General features: G+C 36.5%; 1 protein-coding gene across 4 annotated transcripts in view; it reads left to right on the top strand.

Annotated features, from left to right (window-relative positions):
* RERG (RAS like estrogen regulated growth inhibitor) overlaps nucleotides 1-23,054 on the top strand; it is a 129,364-nt gene extending 106,310 nt beyond the window's left edge. Inside the window, exons 3-6 of one of the 4 annotated variants that reach the window (XM_020887508.2) lie at nucleotides 6,147-6,203; nucleotides 15,950-16,023; nucleotides 17,794-18,232; nucleotides 19,290-23,054. In XM_020887508.2, the coding sequence (XP_020743167.1) occupies nucleotides 6,147-6,203; nucleotides 15,950-16,023; nucleotides 17,794-18,201 (539 nt within the window). In that variant the 3' untranslated portion in view covers nucleotides 18,202-18,232; nucleotides 19,290-23,054. Of the gene's footprint in view, nucleotides 1-6,146; nucleotides 6,204-15,949; nucleotides 16,024-17,793 lie in introns of all 4 variants that reach the window. The other 3 variants (XM_020887489.2, XM_020887498.2, XM_020887518.2) reach the window with 3 other exon arrangements.
* The last annotated feature ends 303 nt before the right edge of the window (nucleotides 23,055-23,357 follow it).

Below are 23,357 nucleotides of genomic sequence, written 5' to 3'. Positions count from 1 at the left end.
TATATGTGTCCCATGCTATGGAGCAATGAAGAGTAAAGATATACATGTAAAAATATAACACAGCACCAACCTGAGAGCACACGCCCAATAAATAAAACTTGATAGCAATATGGACAAAAACTGCACTATTTTTTGACTATTTTCCCATTATAATCTTTATGATATTGTTTAGATTGATGTTGTGCTTAGTAGAGTGAGAAAACAATTCCCAAGTGGTATTGAATTCTTTCATCCTTTTCCATTATTTTTCAAACACCTTACTTATTGTGATATCTTCCCTATAGATCATAAAATTCAAGCTGAAAGCAATTTAGGATTGATTTTTGCCACCCATTTAATCTTGGTAATCACCATTTCTTCTCATTTTTGCTGGCCAAGTGGTTACATTGTAAGTAGTGTGATGAAGTGCAGAGGAGGAGGAAGAAAAGAGATGTTCTATCTTCTATGCATTACAATATTGAGAAGTTTCACATTTAGGATACTGTGTAAGCTTATTATAATGTCTTTTCATGGTTTTTAATCTTTTATATTCATTTAAACACTGAAAAAATGGTTGCAAAAAAATAGAAAAAATAATTCAGATAACAAGTGGTAAATATACTTACAACCCAGAATGGACTCTGATTGTGCTAATATTGCCCATATTTCCTTTCTTTTCCTATAACAAAATTTTTAGTTTTTCACTGAATGATTAAAATTCTTTGTGAAATAATTGTTCTAAATTTAGTAGACTCTTGTAGAAAATCATTTAAAATTATTTAAAAGTTACTTGGTTTTACAATTTGGAAGTAAATATATTTTTTAATGAAAGTCCTGCAGGTTACAAGTAAAAACCACATACATAACTTATGTTATTCATAATAAGTTTTCATCATGATGTGAATAGATGAGATAATAAGCACCATTTTAGCATATATATGACGTCAAGGATTTTCGCTCAGTGTGTTACCAGGATCAATGGCAAGTTCAAAAATTATCCAAAATGACAGGTGAAAATTAGTATTCCTTGAAGTACTCTCAATTGAAGCAGAAATTCTTTTCCTATCCTAAAAGTTCTGACCTAGCCATTTAAAACACTTTTCAGCTGATTTTTTTTCTTCAATCAATTGCCCAAAATTCTATAAGCACATGGTAAATTTCCTATAATAAATGCTTATTGTTATATGCTGCTGAGTTTTGAAATATATTTGTTACATGGCAATTGCTAATTGATACAGAAAGGAAAGGTTTCATACAGAAGGTTATATTTGGGTTAGATTTTGAAGGATGATTGGGATTTCACTAGCTGGATAAAGACTTTCAAGGCAGCAGTAACAATGTGATTAGAAACATTAAGAGATGAATTTGTATGATGTTAGTTTAGTACAATCCATCTTCTGGGGTGATGCAAGGAGTGCTGTGAAAAGTGACTGAAATTCATGTTGCAGAGGAGATGAGTGTGAGGATCCAGGAGCTACAGGGTGATGCTGTTATCCTTATATTATTCTTGAGAAAGCCAGAGTTTGAAGAGGACAAGTAATTGGCAACTGCTTTAACTGAGAACACATTCAATACACATCCATAAAGAGATAAAAGTTCCTTTCAGACAAAAAGACTAGACTTTTAATAATAAGAATACGTCTTTAAGAGAATGTAGAAATGACAATGATCACAAATATTTAGGGGGTTGAGTACGCCTGAGTGTCTTATGAAACAACTGAATCAGATACCTTGTTAATTAGGCTATTTCATGGTTGTATAAGTGAAAAATAATGATATAATAGGGTTTTTTTTTAAAGAATATGAGCTCAAAAAGTAACCATTGAAAGTTCTTTCTGAATGTCTTTTGAGTATATCTCTTAACTGTTTTTAGAGTGGAAGAATATCATAGGTGTTAGTTTTCATTTACTTTGAAAAGTTCACTTCTTTTTAAAAGCTGGTTTATTGCACAGATTATATCTGGCCATTTTTCATTTAAAAATATTATTCTAATCCTTAAAGCTGCTACTTCTGATGTCTGCCTCATTGTGATAATGACATCAGGAATTATTTTGAATAACTGGCACAGCCTTGTTAACCTTTAGAAATAGTTTGACTATTTTAATGTAGAAATTTTGCCTGCTAGCTCTTGCTTTTAAACAGAATTTTTATCCTATTTATTTATTACCTTGATGTCACTTTTAGTAATATTTCTTTGGATCAAATTCTGCTTAGTGAATTTTCCATTTCATTGGAAACTAGTTTTCATTGATAATTATGAAATTTAGTGCCAGGAATTCCAAAAATAAACCACATGTAAAGAAGAATTATCCAAGTAGGTTATAATTTAGGCAAAATGAGGAAAATGTTACTCTCTAAATTAGAGATTTTTTTACTTATTTAATGGAAAGGTATGGGTTTTCAAGGCAATGGGAAGAAAATAAGATATTTTATAATACAGAGACTTACTTGTAACTAATCAAATATGTCAAACCTTAAAACTTAGGGGAAAAAAAACCATATGTCAGACTCTTAGTGGAAATAATTGCTATCAATACCACCATTTTACATCAAAAGAAGACCTTTGCTCGGGATTGTTGGGATGGAAACCACAGAATATTTAAAAGATAATTAGATCAATTTTACAGTTTTAATAAACTTTAAGAAATGTAATTTGTATAAGCATCATAAAATAGACATTTCAGCTTGTATATTTACATGACATTTTAGGAAAACATTATAGCATGATTCTGCTGTGAATTCTCTTGGGTTAATTTTTCTGCTTATTCTCTTGATGCCTGGTTATTACTTAACTATTAAGAAGAATGAGTGGTGGATTGGTACATCTTTTTTCTTCTATTCAGCAAGTATTAATATTTTTAAATCTACATGTGCCAGACACTAGAAAATAGTGATGAACAAAGCAGATCCCATGCCTTCATGAAATATACATTCTAAAGAAGGAATCAAGTAAAATTATAACAATAATGATAATAACAAAGAAGCAATTTAGTCATTTTAATTATTAGTAGTAGTGGTGAGGGTAGTGATGGCAGTGATGCTAATGGTAGATTTATGGAAGGGGAAGGCATGACTGAAGGAAATAATCTAATCAGCTTTGCTCACTATTGCTCATTATACTTTAGCCATACTGGCTTGCTTAATATTCCTTGAGCATATCAAGTGCATATTCTGGTTTTAGGACCTTTGCAATGGCTGTTTCCTCCCTTTGAAATACTATTCCCCCCACATGTATTCCCTCATCTCTTTCTTCTATCACCTTCTCAGCAAGAATTACCCTAGTTACCCAATCTTAAACAGCACCTCTCACTCCTTCATCTCCCAACGTGGAGTCCCCCTTACCTTACTCTCCCTCTTTGATCCCTTAGCACTTATCACCTCTAACAGACTATATAATTTTTTTTAATCTGTCTCCTAGTAGAATATAAGCTTGGTATGTTCAAAAATCTTTGTCTCAATTGTTTACTGGATTATTTGTTGTTGTTTCTCAGTCTCTAAGTCGTGTCCAACTTCTTGGGATCCGCCCCCCCCTTGGCTTTGGACTGCAGCACACCAGGCTCCCCAGTCCTTCACTATCTCAGATTTTGCTCAGATTCATGTCCATTGAGTTGGTGATGCTGTCTAACAATCTCGTCCTCCGCTGCCCTCTTCTCCTTTTGCCTAATGCCTGTCACATGTTATGCAGGCTTCCCAGGTGGCTCAGTGGAAAGAATCCACCTGGCAATTCAGGAGAACCGGGAGATGGGGGTTAATCCCTGGGTCAAGAAGACTCCCTAGAGAAGGAAAGGGCAACCCATTCCAGTATTCTTGCCTGAAAAATCCCATGGACAGAGGAGCCTGGTGGGCTACAGTCCATAGGGTTGCAAAGAGTCAGACATGACTGAGAACACACAGAATATGAAAAATATATTAGAACTGAAAACTAAAATCATTCAAGAACCATACCACTTTAGAATTGTTCTGCCTCTACCACTCTTCAGCTTATAGAAGTATTTCCACAACTACACACCCCACGAATAGATTCTTAACTAAGATCTAGACATTTAAAAGTGATTTAGTTCTATTCAGTATACTAGGTTTTAAAAGGTAATGGCATGTCTAAAATATTTTAGAAAGATTTCTTTGAGAAATTATTAAAGTTTAAGTGGTCTAGGAACCAGGGTACTTTAAACTTCAGTTTATGAGAAATTTTGTTAATTTTAATATCTCATGGCTTAAAGATGCCAGATAAATGAATTTTGCTAGGTCACAAACTTCCAAGCTAAAACTCCATATTCCAGCAAAAATGTGAAACACTTTGAATACTGCAGGCAGTTATGTTTACTAACACTGACAATTGAAAAGCAGAAAAATTCTATCTGGAGCTTTCTACTTCCTACATGCAAAAAAAATTTTAAATGACTCAGTCTCAAGAGAGTGAATGGTGACAGACTCTGCAAATTGAAGATAAAACCACAAGTACATGCACTGTGGGAAGCACCCATAGGGTCAGTGGCCTTGCTACTTTTGGCACTGCAAATATTTTGGCTCAAATCCAGCCTCACACTCTGTAATTAGAAAGAACATTGCAGCTTTCAGTCTACAGCCAAGCCACGTATCCTTGTGGTCTGTCTCATGAAGTTTTCATTGCTATTTGCACTGCAATCTCTCATATAGGCCACCGTGGTAGGGAGTATATACCTCTGTTGATTTTAACAGAGGCAGTAGGAAGAGGAAAGATTGACAGTGCCTTTCAATTAAATAGTCTTATTTCTCCAAAGAGTATCTTTAGAATAGCACATACAGGGCATTTCAGTAAAAATAAAACTACCCTAATAGATATTTTTAAAATAATGTAATTTCAATAAACGCTGATTCTTTAGTTAGGGTCAGTGAGATCCCAGGAAGACCATGAGGGTATTCAAAGGGCTAGTGAGCCTGTTGAAATTATATGCTAGACTGTGTGTATATACGTATTTCCAGGGAAAGAATCCAAAGCTTTCATTCTATTTTTAAAGTATCAGTGATGCTCTCCTCCAAAAAAAACTTTTTTTTTGGTAGATTAAAAACCATTGTTTTCAACTATAATACAAGTCTAAGAAAATGTCCAGCATTTGTCACATCAGTTTTTTAAGGACAATAGAATCCACCTTTTTCAGCATCACTCTTTGTCTGACTCATCTTCTAGTTAAGTATTAGCCAGATAGCCTCGGCCTTAAAACCAGTTTTAGACAATGAAGAAATTACAAGTTTTGGAAATAGCCTTTTTGGAGTCACATCCTGGCTCAGCCACTAACTGGCTAGATGAGCTTAGTTAAATGAGTTAACCTCTCAGAGCCTCAGTTTCCTTACCTGAAAAATGGGGTCAATCCTAGTACTTGCCTCACAGGGATGAAGTCCTGGTCTAGGAGATCATGGCAGTGAGGTGCTTCACATAATTCCAGATTCTGATTCTTTCTACAACTACCTCATCAGCTTTACTTTTGATGTGCTTTAATGATTCACTAATAAAATCCTTAATTTTGAATATTTTTATAATACAAATGGGGCTTCCCTGGTGGCTCAGTGGTAAAGAATCTGCCTGCAATGCAGGAGATCCAGGTTTGATCCCTGGGTCAGGAAGAGCCCCTGGATGAAGGCATGGCAACCCACTCTAGTACTGTTGCTAGAGAATCCCAGGGACAGAGGAGCCTGGCACGGGACAGTCCATAGGGTTGCATAAAGAGTCAGACATGACTGAAGTGGTTAAGCAGCAGCAGCAGCATAATACAAATATCTTTTCATTACAGTAAAAATAATCACATTTTCACTGACCTGTATCAATCATTATCAGTATTTAAACTTTAGACACCAGCATTGTGATGCTTTATGGTTGAATTCATTGTTTTGCTAAAAATTGAGTATGTGTGCATTTTCACATTGTGATGTTTTCAATTCCAGGATTCAAGGGAAAAAATCTAAACTGTTCATTAAGGTAAAATAAACCGTGAAAACATTATACCAATTTTTAGACCACAATATGAAATTTTAAAATATTTGAATAAACATAAATAGATATATTAAGTTTATTTGCCAAGGAACCATAAAACGCATATAGTTTTATGGGCTAGTCCTCTTTCTGGAGGAGGGTTAAAAGCTGTTAAGAAAATGAACAAATTTGATTGAAATGTTGTTCTTTTTTCCCACAGCTCTTGTAGTGAGATTTTTGACCAAACGGTTCATCTGGGAATATGATCCCACCCTCGGTAGGTCAAATTTTGTTTCATCCTCTTCTCCAATCAAAGTTTTGACCTAAAAGAGAAAATGACATTTTCTGTTGCAACATTTTTAAGCATCTTGCAGCTGTTTGAGAAGTGCTTTATCAAGTCACGCAAAGGGCCCTGTAAGAAGATGGATGTGTGTTGTATGCTGTCTGTGCTTAGAACTCTGCAGGATTTTAATGCATAGATGAAGAAATCTGGTCAAACCTGAGACAAGAAGGAAGTGGGTACAACGTGATGCTCTTCCATCAGGAAATGTAGCATCATTGTAGTGGGAGAAAGAGGATGCAATGGATGTGGCTAATTGGGTCTGGGAGAGAAGGACATGGGGAGAAGAGACTAATAGTAATATAAAGCTTGTGAATGCTCATTTTGGTAAAATGTATAAGTAAACCATGTTTCTCCCCCCTCTTCTCTCCAGTGATCCAATTTAAGCCTATTTAAAATATAAAAAAGAAGCAAAAGTTGATATCTGTAGATCTTGAAAGTAGCAATAATATTGATGGATGAAGTATTCATCAACTGTATTTTTTTTAGTCCAGAGCAGAGTCCTTATTGGTTCTCTTATTTAGTTCTCATCTTCAAAATAACACTGAAAATCCATGGGTTTCAAATTGAGCTAAAGTTTGACTTTGAATTAAGCCTTTGAATTTTTGTTTGTTATGATTTGGGACCCTAGTTGGTTTTGTAAAGGTCAACATCGTCGAAATCCAGAGGAAGTAGGAAAGGCATACATCATTTTATTACCAAGCACAGTGTCCCAGACCAAGCTGGCCTCACGCAGAATGATGAAATGGGCAAAGACGTTTCCCAGTTTCTTTTCTGTTTTTGTGTTTGTTACTACAAGTTTACACCATCCGGCTTAAAAGGGGGCTTTCTTTGCCCTATGAGCTCCTTTCGTTGCTTTCACTCATTCATCCCACAAATGTGTATTAAATGCCTCCTATGAGTTAAATGATCCGAGGTGCTGAGGATAAACCAATAGGCAGAAGGGGAAAGCATGGGCTTTGTTAAACTTACAGTATAGTGAAGAGAGAAGAGTCAGTAAACAAATCTATGTCAAACAGTGATAAGCACCATGAAGGGAAACTGAACAGGAGAGGGGATAGAGAGTGATCTTATAGTTTATCTAATTTCTAACTTTTTAATCTATAGAATTTATTGTGGTGAGAAGTACAAGGTGAAGATGCAACATTTTTCCCAAAGAGTTGACCAACTGTCCTCCTATGACTTACTAAATTATCTCCACTTTCCCCACTACTTTCAATGCTGCCTTTTAAAAATACATGGAATCATGTACACAAGGATGCAATTCTAGGTTTGCTTTTCATGTCCAATGCCAGTACCACACTCTTTTGATAATTGTATGTTCCTTAGGACATGTTGATACTAAGTAGAGAAAGCCTTTCTTCTTTACTTTTTAACAAAATTATCTGGACTCCTATCTCTACTTTATTCTTCCAGGTCAATTTTTAAAACTATATCATAGCATGAAATAATTTCGATTGGAATTGCATTAAAATTGTACCTTCCTTTGAGAAGATTCACAGCTTTATGATATTCGTTCTTTTAATCTAAGAGAATAGCATGTCTCTACATTTATTAGTCTTCTCTGGTTTTGCTTTTAAATAAGGGGTTTTTCAACATCAATAATTTTTGACATGGTTTTAATATAGCCACAGTTTAAGCTTAAGAGGATATATTTGTATCTAAAACATTGTACTTGGTTTGAAAAAAATCATTATCTGTTGTTTACCCCATCTATGTAAATACTTACTCTCCTCTTATAATTTAATTACTTATGTAAAAATAAGCTTTATAAAGATTATAGCCCCTGAGAACCTTAATTTATGGGAGTTTAATAGAAAAATACTAATTTTATTTATCTATACCGGTACAACTCAACAAAAGATGAAGCTTCTAAAAGATGATCTTAAAAATTTTTGAATGCTGTCTGAGATTTGTTCCAGTAACTAATGTTGCTTTTTAATTAGTCTTAGGTCAACCATTTTCCCTTTGGTTTTATTCCTTCTGAAAAACAAATGCTATTAATAGAAATCTCCTGCACCAGTTATTTGTACCATGGGCTTCCTTGACTATGAATAATGAAACTTTATTGAGTGACCTTGTACTGTTCTGCTCCACAAGAATTGCAGCTGCTAGGCAACAAGGGGGCTCATCTGACTTCAGGCGTATCAGATAGATGACTCACTCCCAGGTGAGGCTTTCATTCAGTCACCCTGGAAACTGGATGTGTGTGTGTGTGTATGTGTACACTCATATATAAGAAGTCACTAATGTTCTAGCCTAGAGGAGTTCCAATCCGTTTGATTCAAAATGAACCAAGCATTTCCTGGGCATGCGTGCATATGTGCTATTTCGCATCTTGTCATGTCCTGCTCTTTTCAACGTTATGGACTGTAGCCTGCCAGGTTCCTCTGTCCATGGGATTTCCCAGGGAAGAATACTGGAGTGGGTTGCCATGCCCTCCTTCAGGGGGTCTTATGGACCCAGGGATCAAACCTGAGTCTCTTGTATCTCCTGCATAGGCAGGCAGGTTCTCTACCATTATTGCCACCTGGAAAGCCCTTCCTGGACATAACTTCATACTATTAGAGAGTTTCAAGACCACCACCCAAAAGGAAAGCTACCTCTGAAAGCAAAGTAGCTTATTTGTAAAAAACAGATTTGAATTCTGAATCCAGAGCCGTCCTCAAAAGCATGGTGCTGTTTTTCAACCTGTAACGGAATTTTTGCTCCATGAGAAACTGAAGACTGTGAACATCCTTCAGCATATTAACAGCCCTGGAATATCTATTGCTCTGAGATAATTCTGTAAAGAAATTGTTTGCTAGTACAAGCACAAGTGATTTTCAAACTTTTAGATTTTGGTGGTTTTTTTTTTTTTTTTTAAGGAGAGGAACTATCACAGGAATTCCAATTACAGATGGAGGGCTCAGAAGGTGAGGGAGAATTAAAAATTCTAGTGACACTTCCATTTTCGTATAACAAGGAACTATTGTTAACATCCACGTGTTTTGAAGGATATAATCTAAGGAAAAAAAATCAGCCCTTGACTTTGGACAATGTTATTTTTCCTTAAATTTTTCTCATTTCACCATGGACCAGTGAAATCTTAGTCAGAGGTCAGAAGTGGTCTGTGAATTGCATTTAGAAACTACTCATTCCCAGGTGGTGCTAAAGAATCCGCCTGCCAGTACAGGAGATGCCAAAGACTCCAATTTGATTCCTGCATTGGGAAGATCCCCTGGAGAAGAAAATGTCAACTCACTCCAGCATTCTAACATGGGAAATCCCATAGACAGAGAAGAGTCAGACATGACTAAGCACATACGCACACACACAGGCACGCAGACACACAGACATACATACACTGAAGCCTATAGAATTTGGGACTGGACCATCTAACGAAGACAACTCCCTGCGTGATGGAAGTAGCAGCAGTTTCCTGGGTGTGGAACAGCTTCCGTGTCCCATTTAGATTCCAAAAAAGAACTGAGTCTCTACCTCCCAGAGTCATACTACCTTCAGAAAATGCTGATCGTGGTAGAGAATACAGACGAAGACTTAGATCGTGTACAGTTGTGGTGTGTTTGTGTGCTTGTGGGTGCATGCACACCTGTGTGTGTTGGGGGCAGTTGGAGAGAGAGAGGGAAACTATTACTACTTAGGAGGCACCATGCTCTGTTTGAATGGATTAAGGCTCAGACACAAATGAAAGTAGGAAGTGGGAGACATACTGGACCCACTGGTGCTCTGATTTTGTGACTGGTTCTCCCTACCTGAATTACAGTTCCCTCTGATTGGAAAAACTCATACTAAGAAAGAGACACACTCAGAACAAATTGTCTCAACTGGATACTAAAGCAGAGGTGCTTAGCCAACTCGCAGAACTGGTTCATATTGGCACAGCAAGGAACTTTGAGATCGTCGTTTGGCAAATAAGAAAACAAGTCCAACGAAGTCAGTTTATCCAAGATTACATGGCTATTTTGTGGTTGGATCAGCAATAGAACTCCAGTTAGTACAATTCCCACTCTAGCACAAATCAACATTACTAACTGTTGTTGTTGTTGCACTAGCCAAATGTCCATATTATTATGCTGAAATTTGCAAAAGAGCTAAATTAGTAAAAGGATTAATGGTACGAAACATTCCTCTGAGCATCAATTTCTCTTAGTATGCAAAATATACTTCGGCTTATAAAATGATATGGAATGCAGGTTTTCAATCATGTATCTCTTATATACAGTGAACTTGAGATACATATTTAATATGCCTCATTCCATCTTGGATTTCCCTGGTGGCTCAGTAGTAAAGAATCCACCTGCAATGCAGGAGACCCAAATTCAATCTCTGCATCAGGAAGAACCCCTGGAGGAGAAAATGGCAACCTACTCCGGTATTCTTGCCTGGAGAATCCCGTGGAGAGAGGAGCCTGGCAGGCTACAGTCCAGGGGTCACAAAAAATCGATCACAACTAAATTACTACCACCAGCAGCAGCACAATTCCATCTTGAAACTAATGTTGATCTTGTTCAGCCACCAAGTCGTGTCTGACTCTGCAACCCCATGGACTGCAGCACACCAGTCTTCCCTGTCCCTCACCATCTCCTGGAGTTTACCCAAGTTCATGTCCATTGAACTGGTGATGCCAGCTATTGATCTTACAGTATACAATATTTGGTTCATTTTGAAGTATCTCTTAAACAATCATCCCCTTACCCGTCAAGAAAAAAGTCTTTTTTTTGTGAGTATGAATGAAAAGTATTTCCATTCTCCATATTTTCTTAACTTCCTTAACAAAAATATACACATTTTTTTCTTAACTTTCAGAAGAAATAGTAGAGTTTCATTCCATTCTAACAGTACTTAGTGCATTTTTTTAGAATTATCCTCAGAAAAGCTAGCACACCAATGTACATTTTGCCTCTGTAAGCAGTATTTCCACTGTTTTACATGTAGCCATGAGTTCCTAATGAGAGAGAGAGAGAAGGGACTTAAAGAAAATATTCTTCCAATGGCGTGAAACCAGTGTTCAGCTTAGATGAAATCACTGCTGCCTCCCGCTGCTGTCTGTGGCCGACATTCCCTCATTTCCTGCCTTTCATCGTTTTCATTTCAGTTAACAAATAGCCAAAGAATCACACAACTTCATACCGTTTTCTTTATATTTTATTTCCCCCCTACTGTGGCCTTCTGTGGTTGAAATACATATTCTATTTAGCATAGAGGCAACTCAGAAAAATGTCCCTGTCTGTCAGACAACTTGTGGTGCAAAGAGATGGACTAAAGCCCAGAACTCTGTTTTCCAGGCTCCAGGGCTGATGCCAGTCCTTTAAAAGGGAAAGCAGCACAAAGGTCACGGCAGAACGGTGGAGAGAGAAACAAAAAGGGCATGGATCCTATCGTGTGCAGTGCCCTCTGGGCTTGTCCTCTTCAGACTGGAGCCCAGGAGATGAAAAGTACATAATTGACACAACACTAAGAAATGAGTAGTGGCTGTCAATGGTATTTTAGAGCATTTAATTATATAAAACAATCATCTCCCATTTAACATAACAGAGGGGGATGGAATGATCTAGAATTGAGAATCATACATACCCTGTAAGGATTACGTATTACAAGAGAATGATGATAATGTAAAATACACTTATTAAAATACATTGAACATAATCTCATTGTCATTTTTTAAAAATTGACAGTGACTTACAAAGTTATATTAGTTTCAGGTGTACAACATAGTGATTTGATATTTTATAGATTACACACTATATAAAGTTATTATAAAATATTGGTTATAGTCTCTATGCTGTATAGTTATTTGCAATAGCCAAAATAAAGAAGCAACCTAAATGTCCACTGACAGATGAATGGATAAAGAAGATGTGAGATATATACATATACACATTGCAAGCAATGGAATATTGGTCAGCCATGAAAAACGAATTGAATCTTGCCATTTGCCACAACATCAATAGACCTACTTAATGAAGTAAGTTAGATAGGGACAAATACTATCACTTACATGTGGAGTCTAAAAAAAATAAAACAAACATAACCTCATTTTAAACTTTTATTTTTCAGAAAATACATCTGCAATGTGTCCTGTCTTTGTGAATGGTTATCACATAGGACTGATGGCTAGGTTACACTGCTCAGCTAAGCTTCCTTTCTGTGGTTTGTATTTTGAGTAGGAGATTAGATTTACAGCAAAGTAACATAAAACTGTGGTCAAGAAAGAACTGTAAGATAGCTGATGAAGAAATGAAAGAAACATGAGATAGATAATAGATAATAGGTAGGTAGATTATAGGAAAAAATAAAAGCAACAGCTTACCAGTTACCCTGGTAGGAAAGAAATTTCTATGTTTATTTAGTTGATTGACTGGTTAGTAACTTGAGTACTTCAGAGGCAAATAATTGAGTTAATACTTAAGTCAATCATGCTGCTCTATACCTAGCACCATGTCATGTGTATGTGAAGGCTATTTCTTCACTTTATTTTTCCTGCATCCCCTATTCTGACACCATTGCCTTCCTCTATGCGCAGAGGCATATAATCTAAATGCGGTTGATACTTAGCAAGGTGGTTCAAAGTCTAAATTCCCAAAGCCAGTCTTCTGAGCTCCAGTCGTGACTGTACCATTTACCACTTAACATCTGTGTGACCTTCAGCAACTTATTAAACATTGCTGTACCTCAGTTTCTTCACATAAAATAGATCTGATAGTATTACATACTTCATGAAATATTTCTAAGGAATAAAGAAGTTAACATGAGTAAGGCATTTAGAATAATTTGTGTTCAAAGGGTAAGCAGTATGTGTTAGTTATTACATAGTTTTGAAAAAAATTCTATATATACACATATTTTAAATTTGTATACATTTTATCATGCTATAGATCTACCTATAGAGGTACTCAAGTGATTTTTATTTAGTTCTTTAATTTGTTAATTGCACTGATGGTTATAAACACTTTGCATTCCTGAAATAAACTCCACTATTTTATGATGTATTTTTCTTATTATACCGTTGGATTCAACTGGATATTACTTTTTTAGAATTTTTGAATCTATGTTCAAAAATGAACCTACATTTTTTTTTCTTTTTCTCTTCTTATTAGTTTTCTAATATTTCTTGTTGGAATTCATGTAGTGTGTAGCTATCCTTTTTTTTTCTTACCGCTAAAACAACTTGTTTAATATTTAATAGAAATCTATAAAGCCAATTAGGTAGTCATTTTTTCTCATAAGAAATCTACAGTTAAAATTTAAATTTCACAGGCTATTGACCTAATTAAGCGTCTTATTTCTCATTGTACCAATCTGTGCATTTTTTCCTCAAAGAATTAATCAGGCTTTAAAATTTGTTTGGCATACAGTTCACAACATTATTTTATTTCTATTTCATCAGAATGTGTAAATACTTCCTGTTTTATGCTTATTTTTGATTGCGTCTTCTCTCTTATTTACTAGTTAGTTTTCTCTGTTCTTTACCTCTCCCCCACCTACTTTTAAATTTTCCAAGTGTCATGCTTTGCTTTTGTTAACCTTATCTAATTTTTTCTGCTATTTTCTTTTACTTTTCTCATATCTTCTTGGATTTGCTTTGTTTTCCTCTTCTAATCGTTGAGTTGAATAATTTGTTCACTTTTTTCTGTTCTAAATACCTTTTTATTATATCATCTTTTGGAATAATACAAGTACATTAACTCCCTCAAACCTGCTTCTGGTCTCTTCCCGCATCTCCACCCTGATATTTTGGTGTTCCCTAGACTTGTGGTTCTGAATTGCTTCTGGTTTAGTTTTGTTGCTTTGCTTGCTTCCTTTAGGATCTTGAATTCTGTTTTGCTGATGAGAAGTCCAGTGTCAGTCTGAGTCACATGCTTTTGTAGGTGATGGACTTTTTTTCCTTTAGATCTTTTAAAATTTTCCTCTTTGTCATTGATATCTTTACATTTTGTTGTAATAGGTTGAAATTGGGGCTTTTCCCCTTATGTGTCCTGTCAGTCCTTGTAATAGGTTGAAATTGGGGCTTTTCCCCTTATGTGTCCTGTCAGTCCTTGTAATAGGTTGAAATTGGGGCTTTTCCCCTTATGTGTCCTGTCAGTCCTTTTTTAAAACTTTTATTTATTGAAGTATAGTCAATTTCCAATGTTGTGTTAATTTCTGCTGTCTGGCAAAGTGATTCAGTTATACATCTGTAAACATTCTTCTTCATATTCTTTTCCCATTATGGTTTATCACAGAATATTGACTATAGTTCCCTGTACTATACAGTAGAACCCTGTTGTTTATCTGTTCTATACTAATAGTCCTTTTAATGTGAAGCCGTTCAATGGCTCTAGTCCTGGGAAATTCTCTGTTACTACAGCCTCAGCTTCAACTCTTTTCCACTCTTCTATGTATTTTATTCTCTCTTTGAGGCTCATTTTTTGGAGAAAATAACATGTCTGTTTCTATTATCCATGCCTCTTATATTTTGCTTTCATATTTTCCTTCTTTTTATCACTTACTAGTGCTTTCTGGAAGAATGTTTCAACCTGAACTTCATCAACTCAGTCAATCATGTATTGAGTGCTTGATGTCATTTGTTTCATTTTCATATAGAGCAACACCATTCAGTGTTCTTGCCTGGAGAATCCCAGGGACGGGGGAGCCTGGTGGGCTGCCGTCTATGGGGTCGCACAGAGTCGGACAAAACTGACGCGACGCAGCAGCACCAGCACCAGCACCATTTTAATGCCTGGGTCTCGGTTCACGTCAGAACACTCAGAGCCACCTAGTGGTTGTATTTTTCCTGACTTCTCCTGACCCCAGCAGAGCTTGAAGGTGACTCTGACGTTATCTTGAAGTGAAAGTGTTAGTCTCAGTCGTGCCAGACTCTTTGCAACCTCTACAGGCTCAATAGCCCTCCAGGCTTCTCTGTCCATGGAATTCTCCAGGCAAGAATACTGGAGTGTGGAGCCCTTCCCTTCTCCAGGTGATCTTCCCAACCCGGGGATGGAACACAGGTATCCCGCATTGCAGGCAGATTCTTCACTGTCTGAGTCACTGGCCTCCAACTGGTACTAAGCATCCTCTTCTGCCTCTGAATTTTCCTCTCTCCCTCAGTCCTGCTCTGCTGTGGGTGACCGTTCCTTACAAGCCCTGAACACCCGGGTCCAACCACCTTCTACCACCCCAAGGGTTCCTCCTAGCTTTCCACAGTCATTTTTTACACGAATAGCGATCTGCCTCCCTCTAATGTTTAATACATTCCTAGAGTGGGGGTCTGGATGGAAATGAGCAGCTCCTGTGTGCCTGCCATCTTGTCAGGAACAGGAATTAACATGATTCCTTAAACTGTATTTTTAGGAGTCTCAAGGTAGAATGCCCTTGTGGGAATCTCTTTCTCTTTTTAGGATGTGGAAGTCTCCTTTTAGAGAGAAAAGAGTATTAGAAGGCTTGCCTCACAGGAGAATAAAATAATAGAAAAAGGGAATCTCCCATGGCTATATCCTGAGCATCTGTGGATCCCATATTAGAACCTGTTACTCCCAAGAACTTAAGAGTATAAAAATGGCACCTTCTTCCACCCCTTAGGCTGCATGTTATTCTAATGCTCTGGAAACAGGTATACACTGGAGACTAACTTATAATTTCAAGGATCAAATCTAATTATGTGTTTATTTACCATTTTACCTTCGTTTTGCTCATTCCCTCAGAATCAACCTACCGACACCAAGCAACCATTGATGATGAAGTTGTCACCATGGAGATACTAGATACTGCTGGGCAGGTGAAAAAGGAATTCAGCTCTAATATTTCTGGATAAATAAAAATGAGATGTGCATAATATGAACAGAATTAAGACACTTTTCTATGGTTAACATAATGATGCCCAAAGACTTAATTATCTAGTTATGCTTTATATCAGTTTATTTGCAATAGCTTATATATGTGTCCTTATATAAATTACTCAGTGCTCCAAGAGGGTTTTGAAAATACCTTAACATTCATATGCTATCATCTAAAGTAGAATTTCTCACCTCTATTATGGGGAGATCACAGGATATTAATATTAGATTTTCAGGGTTAAATGTGTTTTGAAATACTCTGGTCAAGTTAAATATATATCTTTACTGGAGAAGTTCTCAGTACCTTTAATATGCTCATATATATAATTTGAATCTTAAAGAAATCTACAATATTTATATTCTCAACTTATATAACCTTAGAATCTTTTTTCAGAATACTTTATTTTAGGAATCTTTTCTGTAATATTCTTTCTAAACCTCATCACATCAGGTTAAAAACTTGAGCCACATCATTGAACGCTAACAACTTATTTTAAAATGAAACTGATACACATTTGCTTTGCAGCCAGTCAGTTCTGAAATTATAAACAGTTTATAGGAAGGCTTGGTTCCCAAGAATAGAAAGAAGTGAAAGTCGTTCAGTCATGTCTGACTCTTTGCAACTCCATGGACTATACAGTTCATGGAATTCTCCAGGCCAGAATACCAGAGAGGGTAGCCTTTCCTTTCTCCAGGGGTTTTTCCCAACCCAGGGATTGAACCCAGGTCTCCTGCATTGCAGGTAGATTCTTTACCAGCTGAGCTGCAAGGGAAGCCCTCCCAGAATAGGGGTGACCACTAAGAATGAGAGTTAGGAAGCTGAAGGATATGATGTTGCTTTTCACTTACTACTTGATAAAACTATTAAATCCAAGAAATATATTTGCAGCTAGTTATACAGTTTTCCTTCTCATCACTACCTGCTCCCTATATATGCTCTCATCTTCCAGTACTGATTCTAAAGAGAGAGACAGCAGGAAAATACATGCCTGGAGAAGTCATTTGAGCCTATAATGGCAATACATTTTCAAATCACACCTGCTTAAGAATGCTTTCAAATGCTACCTTCTTAAGAAGGAGAGATCACCCCTTTTGAGAATCACTGCAATTGAGTTTCTATCATTATTGAGACTGCATAATATAAAAAAGGTGCTGAGATAGAAAATGAAGCCCAAATCTCCTAGCTTTTACTTTGATTCTATACAATTTTTCACTTTGTGTGTGTGTGTGTGTGTGTGTGTGTGTGTGTGGCTAATTGTCTCTAATCTGAAGAAAAGAAGATTAAAAAACAAAACAAAATCAAAACCACTTCACTAAGCCATGCCTCTAATTCTGATCTCAGAGGATGGGGTAAGGTCTACTTGTTTGTTACCTATTGGCCAATTGTTTAATTGTGATGAAAAATCTCAGAGGCAGTGTGCTTAACTAGGAGGATAATTTCTTTATAGTCCTTGCAGTTACACATTTAATGATGTGGCAAGAAAAGTTAGAAGCACAAAGTTAGGCTGCGTGCAGTTAGAAAATGTTTAGTTCCCTAAGTTATGCTTCTATTCGAAACTGAGAGGGTCAGCTTGTTCAGGCAGTCTACCAAGAATTTCCAACGCTGCTGAATGTAAGGAATGGTTGTGAAAGGATCACTGTTAGCATTTGCAGCATCTATACACTGCAATTACTTCCAGGTCTCCCGACTGCTGTTTTTTCCCTGCCAACAGGAAGACACCATTCAGAGGGAAGGACACATGCGATGGGGGGAAGGCTTTGTGCTGGTCTATGACATTACTGACCGAGGAAGTTTTGAGGAAGTGCTGCCACTTAAGAACATCCTGGATGAGATCAAAAAGCCCAAGAACGTGACTCTCATCTTGGTTGGAAACAAAGCTGACTTGGACCACTCCAGACAGGTCAGTACAGAAGAAGGGGAGAAGCTGGCCACAGAACTGGCATGTGCTTTTTACGAGTGTTCTGCCTGCACTGGAGAAGGGAACATCACCGAGATATTCTACGAGCTGTGTCGAGAGGTGCGTCGCCGGAGGATGGTCCAGGGCAAGACGAGGCGACGCAGCTCCACCACGCATGTCAAGCAAGCCATTAATAAGATGCTCACCAAAATCAGCAGTTAGGCAGCTCCATCCTTGGGAAGACCCTGCTCAGGTCAGTTTGGGTAATTGGAAATATTTTCTTGCCCTTTTTCTTTCTCCAAAGAAAAGAAGATACTACATTCCTTGTTCTGACTCTGGGAAAAGTTTGGGCTTCCCACTGGTCCCAGCCTTCCATATGTTGGGAAGTTGCAGAGTGTTTTAATGCAGTTTCAGTGCTGACAATCTCTCTTTTGCCTGCTTGAATAAAACATGCTCTATTGCAGTTTGAACATGTAATCACCAAATTCTAAAATGGCTGGGTTCGTATTAAGCTATTTTTAGGCATCTTCACCTTGCTTCCATAGGTTGAAGTCTTCTCAGAAGCATTTTAAATTCTATTCCTTGTCAAAACCTTCAAATGATCATCCTAAAAATCTAAGAAAACAGAAAGTACAGGGCTTCCTAGGTGGCGCTAGTGGTAAAGAATCTGCCTGCCAATGCAGGAGACACGTTGATTCCATCCCTGGATCAGGAAGATCCCCTAGAGAAGGGCATGGCAACCCTCCAATATTCTTGCCTGAGAGAATCCCATGGACAGAGGAGCCGGGTGGGCTACAGTCCATAGGGTCACAAAGAGTCAGACACGATTGAAGCGACTTAGCATGTATGCAAGCAATAGAAAACCCAATGAAAACACAGTAACAGTAGCTGAGACATTGTACTGAAGAATAGAGTCTTAGTTTCTATTTGAAGTGAGGCTTTTCTGAATGATCTTAAACCATCTAGGTTTTCTTTAACCTTTGTCCTGTTGTTAAATTCAAACATGCGCTCACAAAGTTTTCCATTGTCATGGAGAGTTTCATTTCAATTTGAGTTGACTGTCTCCTTGATCTATTTATTGATCATTGCATCCTAATTATTCTTCTGTGATTCCAACAAGACTCAACTATAACAGAGACAGCAGGACCCCTCATTTCAAATCTGCCAGGCCATTTCTCATCAAGCCCAGAGTGAAATAAAGACAAAAGGAATTTTTTTCACCAAACCCTGACTTTATTGAATGCTAATAGAGGATTTAGAATTGGACATTTATTCATTTACATTTCTCTCTCTGTTTATCATCTTAGCAGAAAGACAACATTCAAATAAACAGGGGAATTAAAAATGAAGCTTAACTACTCTTCTGTTGGGGAGCCCAGGTTCTGTGACAGGCACAGTAAGAAGAATTAGCCTCTGATTCACTTAAACTGGCTACATGGCTTCTAATATATTGGATAAATTAATTCATTTAGAATTCAGAAAAGAATGAATGATTAGAGCTCACTATACCTGAATAAATGTGTATAAATCAGATTCTTATATTGTGAAACAGTCTATAACTGATAAAGCTTTATGATTCTTTTTTCCCCTATTATGCCCCCATATATTAAGATTTGGGCACTTTATTTTAGAAGAAAATATATATCTTTTACATATGTGTGTATTTATAAATGCATAGATATATGTATAAAACTTTGTAAGAGTTGAAGGCTTTAATTCACCAATGCATTTGGACAACTCGGTGTAATTGACTATTTTATGTGAATATAATAAAAAGCATAATTTTCACATTCTGTCACATTCAGGCAGTTTTTCTTGTGGTAACATGAGAATTTTGCCATTTTAGGAGAGATTTTGGAAGACTATTGGATTGCAGAGTTGATGACTTATTGAATGTGATGCAAAGAAATAAGCACCTATTCATAATAATCGCTACTTTTTTTAAAGTCCTTACATGCTATTGTAGGCCTTCATGTCTTATCTCATCATATTCTCACAATACCCCTATGCAAGAGATGGTATTATGGTCACAGTTGTAAGGATGAAGATACTGAGCCAAAAGGGAAAATAAGTTTGCAAAGCTATTTAGTGGGTAAAGCTAGGATTTGAACTCAGAGAAGCAAAGTCAGACTGTAAGCCTAGACTGTGATCCACCATAGTGTCTTAGTAGACTTATTCTTGAGTCATCGGTATGAAGAAACAGAAAGGAGAAAATTTAGGGAAGACTTGTTTTATTCATGGGGCTTTCCTGGTGGCTCAGCGGTAAATAATCCTCCTGCCAATGCAAGAGACAGGGTTCCATTCCTGGGTCAGGAAGATCCATTGGAGAAGGAAATGGCAACCCATTCCAGTATACTTGCCTGGGAAATCCCATGGAGAGAGGAGCCTGGCAGGCTACAGTCCATGGGATCACAAGAGTCAACTAAAAACAACAACTAAACAACAATAACAACTGTTTCAGTTATGCTTTCATTTATTCATGAACAAATATTTACAGATAAACTGGACATGTGACTTGACACATTAGTCCATCTGATGGATTCTGAGCTGAACCTTGAAGAATACAGTTGACCTTTGAACAGTGGAGGGGGTCAGAGGTGCCAACTCTTCACACAGTTAAAAACCCATGTGTAACTTTTGACTTCTCCAGAACATAACTACTAATAGCCTACTGTTGACCGGAAGCCTTACCAATAATATAAACTCTCATCTGACACATATTTTGTATGTGTTATGCATTATATATTGTATTCTTACGTAAATTAAGCTAGAGAAAATGTTGTTAAGAAAATCATAAGGAAGAGAAAACACAGTTACAACACTATACTGTGGTGGGCTACAGTCCACGGAGTCACAAAGAGTCCGACACAACTGAGCAACTGAACACATATACATGCACTGTGTTTATCAATACTATAAGTTTATATCATCTGTTTATAAAATGAATCATCTATCAGTACATATAGAAATATAGTCTTATGTGTTATGAAGCACTGTAGATGTTATATGTATTATACTTAATGTCAACAATGGAAAAATCTGTGAAAAAGAAATTTGTATTTATTTCATGCATTGATCATGAAGAAGCAGCGATATGATTCCTTTATAGTAGCCTAGTATTATCAGTATGATTGCTTCATAATGGCCTAGCCTATACACCATGAATGACTCCATTATAAAATTTGTATGGTGTACAGTATTACAGTCAAATTCATAACACAGTATTGGAAAATTTACATTTTTAAAAAGCCTCTTGCCCATGACAATAGCTGATACATAGTTTCTTCAGTTTTGGGAGAGTGGTATACTGTACTGTAATATGATTCTTTGAAAACAAAGTTATAAATGGTAAGAAAACTAACACATTATTAATTTTATAGTAAATATCACTCACATTATGCCTATATGATCTCCATATCTCCGTATTTTTTAGGTATTCATGACATCTAACTTTTTCTTAATTATTTCTATATTTCTAGGCTATGTGTTTTATCTGCAAGTTTTTTCAAATTGTCACAAACCTCCAAAAAGCTTTCCAATGTATTTGTTAAAAAAAAAATGCACACATATGTGGACCTATGCAGTTCAACCCTATGTTGTGCACGGGTCACCTGTACATACAAGTGATCTAGGAAAGAAAGATGGTAAAATTATCTAATCAAAAGGAATAGCACAGAACCAAGACATGGAGACACGAAAGGTGATGGTGATGTAGTAATTATGAGTTTAGAGAGCCACATATATCATTCTTCAAGAAGAAAAAAAGAAGGTGAGGAGAGAGGAGGGATTAAGAGAAAGAAAAAAAGATAAGGGATTCGGAAGTGAAGAAAACATGTCACATCTATTCATAAAACCACAAGTTTAGGTAACTACATATTAAAGGACCAAGCAGGTAACTTAGCTGTGATTCATTTTCAGTAATGTCCATTTAGACAGGGTAGGGAAAATAAAAGCAGAGAAAATTTGTTTTTAAAATGGCATCTTCTAGAAATGCAATCTCTTTCATTCTCTCATGCTATACTTGGGGATGAAGCTCAGCCAGTGCCCATTAAGAATATGCTGCTAAAGAGGCCTACTGTAGTATCTGGAAGCTCTCTTAGGTCAAACACTAAGGAAGTGAACTTACAGTCCCCAGTACCGGTATCTTCCTTAGACAGATGTAAACAAATCCAGACCTGTTAAAACATAGAACCACTGGCAGAAGTCCCAACTGGTAATTACAGAAGGACTTGAGATTGCACAGATATAAATTAGTTATTCCTCTCATGCCTCAGGCTTCTCCACAAATGAAGGTTATAAACCCATTGCTTCTTTTACACAGTACTGTAATGACGGAAACCTGTGTGTTCTTGAACTGTAATGACGGGTTGTTATTACCACACCGCCACTACTGATATTTGCTTTCTTGTAATTGTTTTACTTTCAACAGTCAAAAGACTTTTTTCCATATATTGTGTTTGTACTCATATGCCTCACAGCCCTGAAAGAAGGCAGGATCTTTCTTTTAAATAATATTTGTGGTACATAGACATAGATAAACACAACATCTTGCATTCCAAGTATGGTAAAAATCAAGCTTTCTTATTAAAACAGCCTCTGTCCACTTTGAGGATAAGAAAAGTAGTCAGTTCATTTGGCCAAATTTAATCAAAGTAAAGTTGAATTAAGGGTAAAGTTGTTGAGCTAATCACTTATTGGGAGAGTCTTGAGAAGAAAAAGGACAAATAATTTTTTTTTTTCTCCATAGGTTTGGCATGTTACATTTAGCAAATTCTGTATTCCCATATATGTGGGTCTATTTGGAGAATGTTCTGTTTCATTGGTCTGTTTATTCATGCTCTAGAACCATGGTATGTTAAAATTTGAGCCCAATAATATGTAATAATTACTCCTATTATAACATGATTTTTTTTTTCAGAGAACCTTTGCTCTTTATTTTTGTGTAAAATTTTGCATTCACCCTGAATTATGTACAATAATAAGAGTGGTAAGCTTGCTTCTTTGTGACTGGAGTAGTGATACTCCCTGAGGTGATCAAAATTAAGAATAAATTTTTTGATTTGGGCATTACTCTACTCTGGGACTATGTAACTATTTCATCTAAAAATAGAATCAGAAGGAAGATTTTCTGTTTGTGCTTAGAAGGCAGTGTCTATTTTTCCCCAGCCTTACTTAGATATAATTGACAAAACATTGTGCAAGTTTAAGATGTACAACCTGATGATTTAATGCATGTGTGTATTGCGACCACAATAATATTTCTTATCATGTTTATCACTTCACATAATTACCTTTTGTTTTTTTTGGTAAGACTACTTAAGGTTTACTATCTCAGCAACTGTCAAATACAGTATTTTTAACTGTAGTCATCATACTGA

Source organism: Odocoileus virginianus, chromosome 23 (assembly GCF_023699985.2).
Source record: "Odocoileus virginianus isolate 20LAN1187 ecotype Illinois chromosome 23, Ovbor_1.2, whole genome shotgun sequence".
Taxonomy (NCBI): Eukaryota; Metazoa; Chordata; class Mammalia; order Artiodactyla; family Cervidae; genus Odocoileus; species Odocoileus virginianus.
Note: the sequence above shows the minus strand (reverse complement) of the source record. Positions and strands in the feature narration are given on the sequence as shown.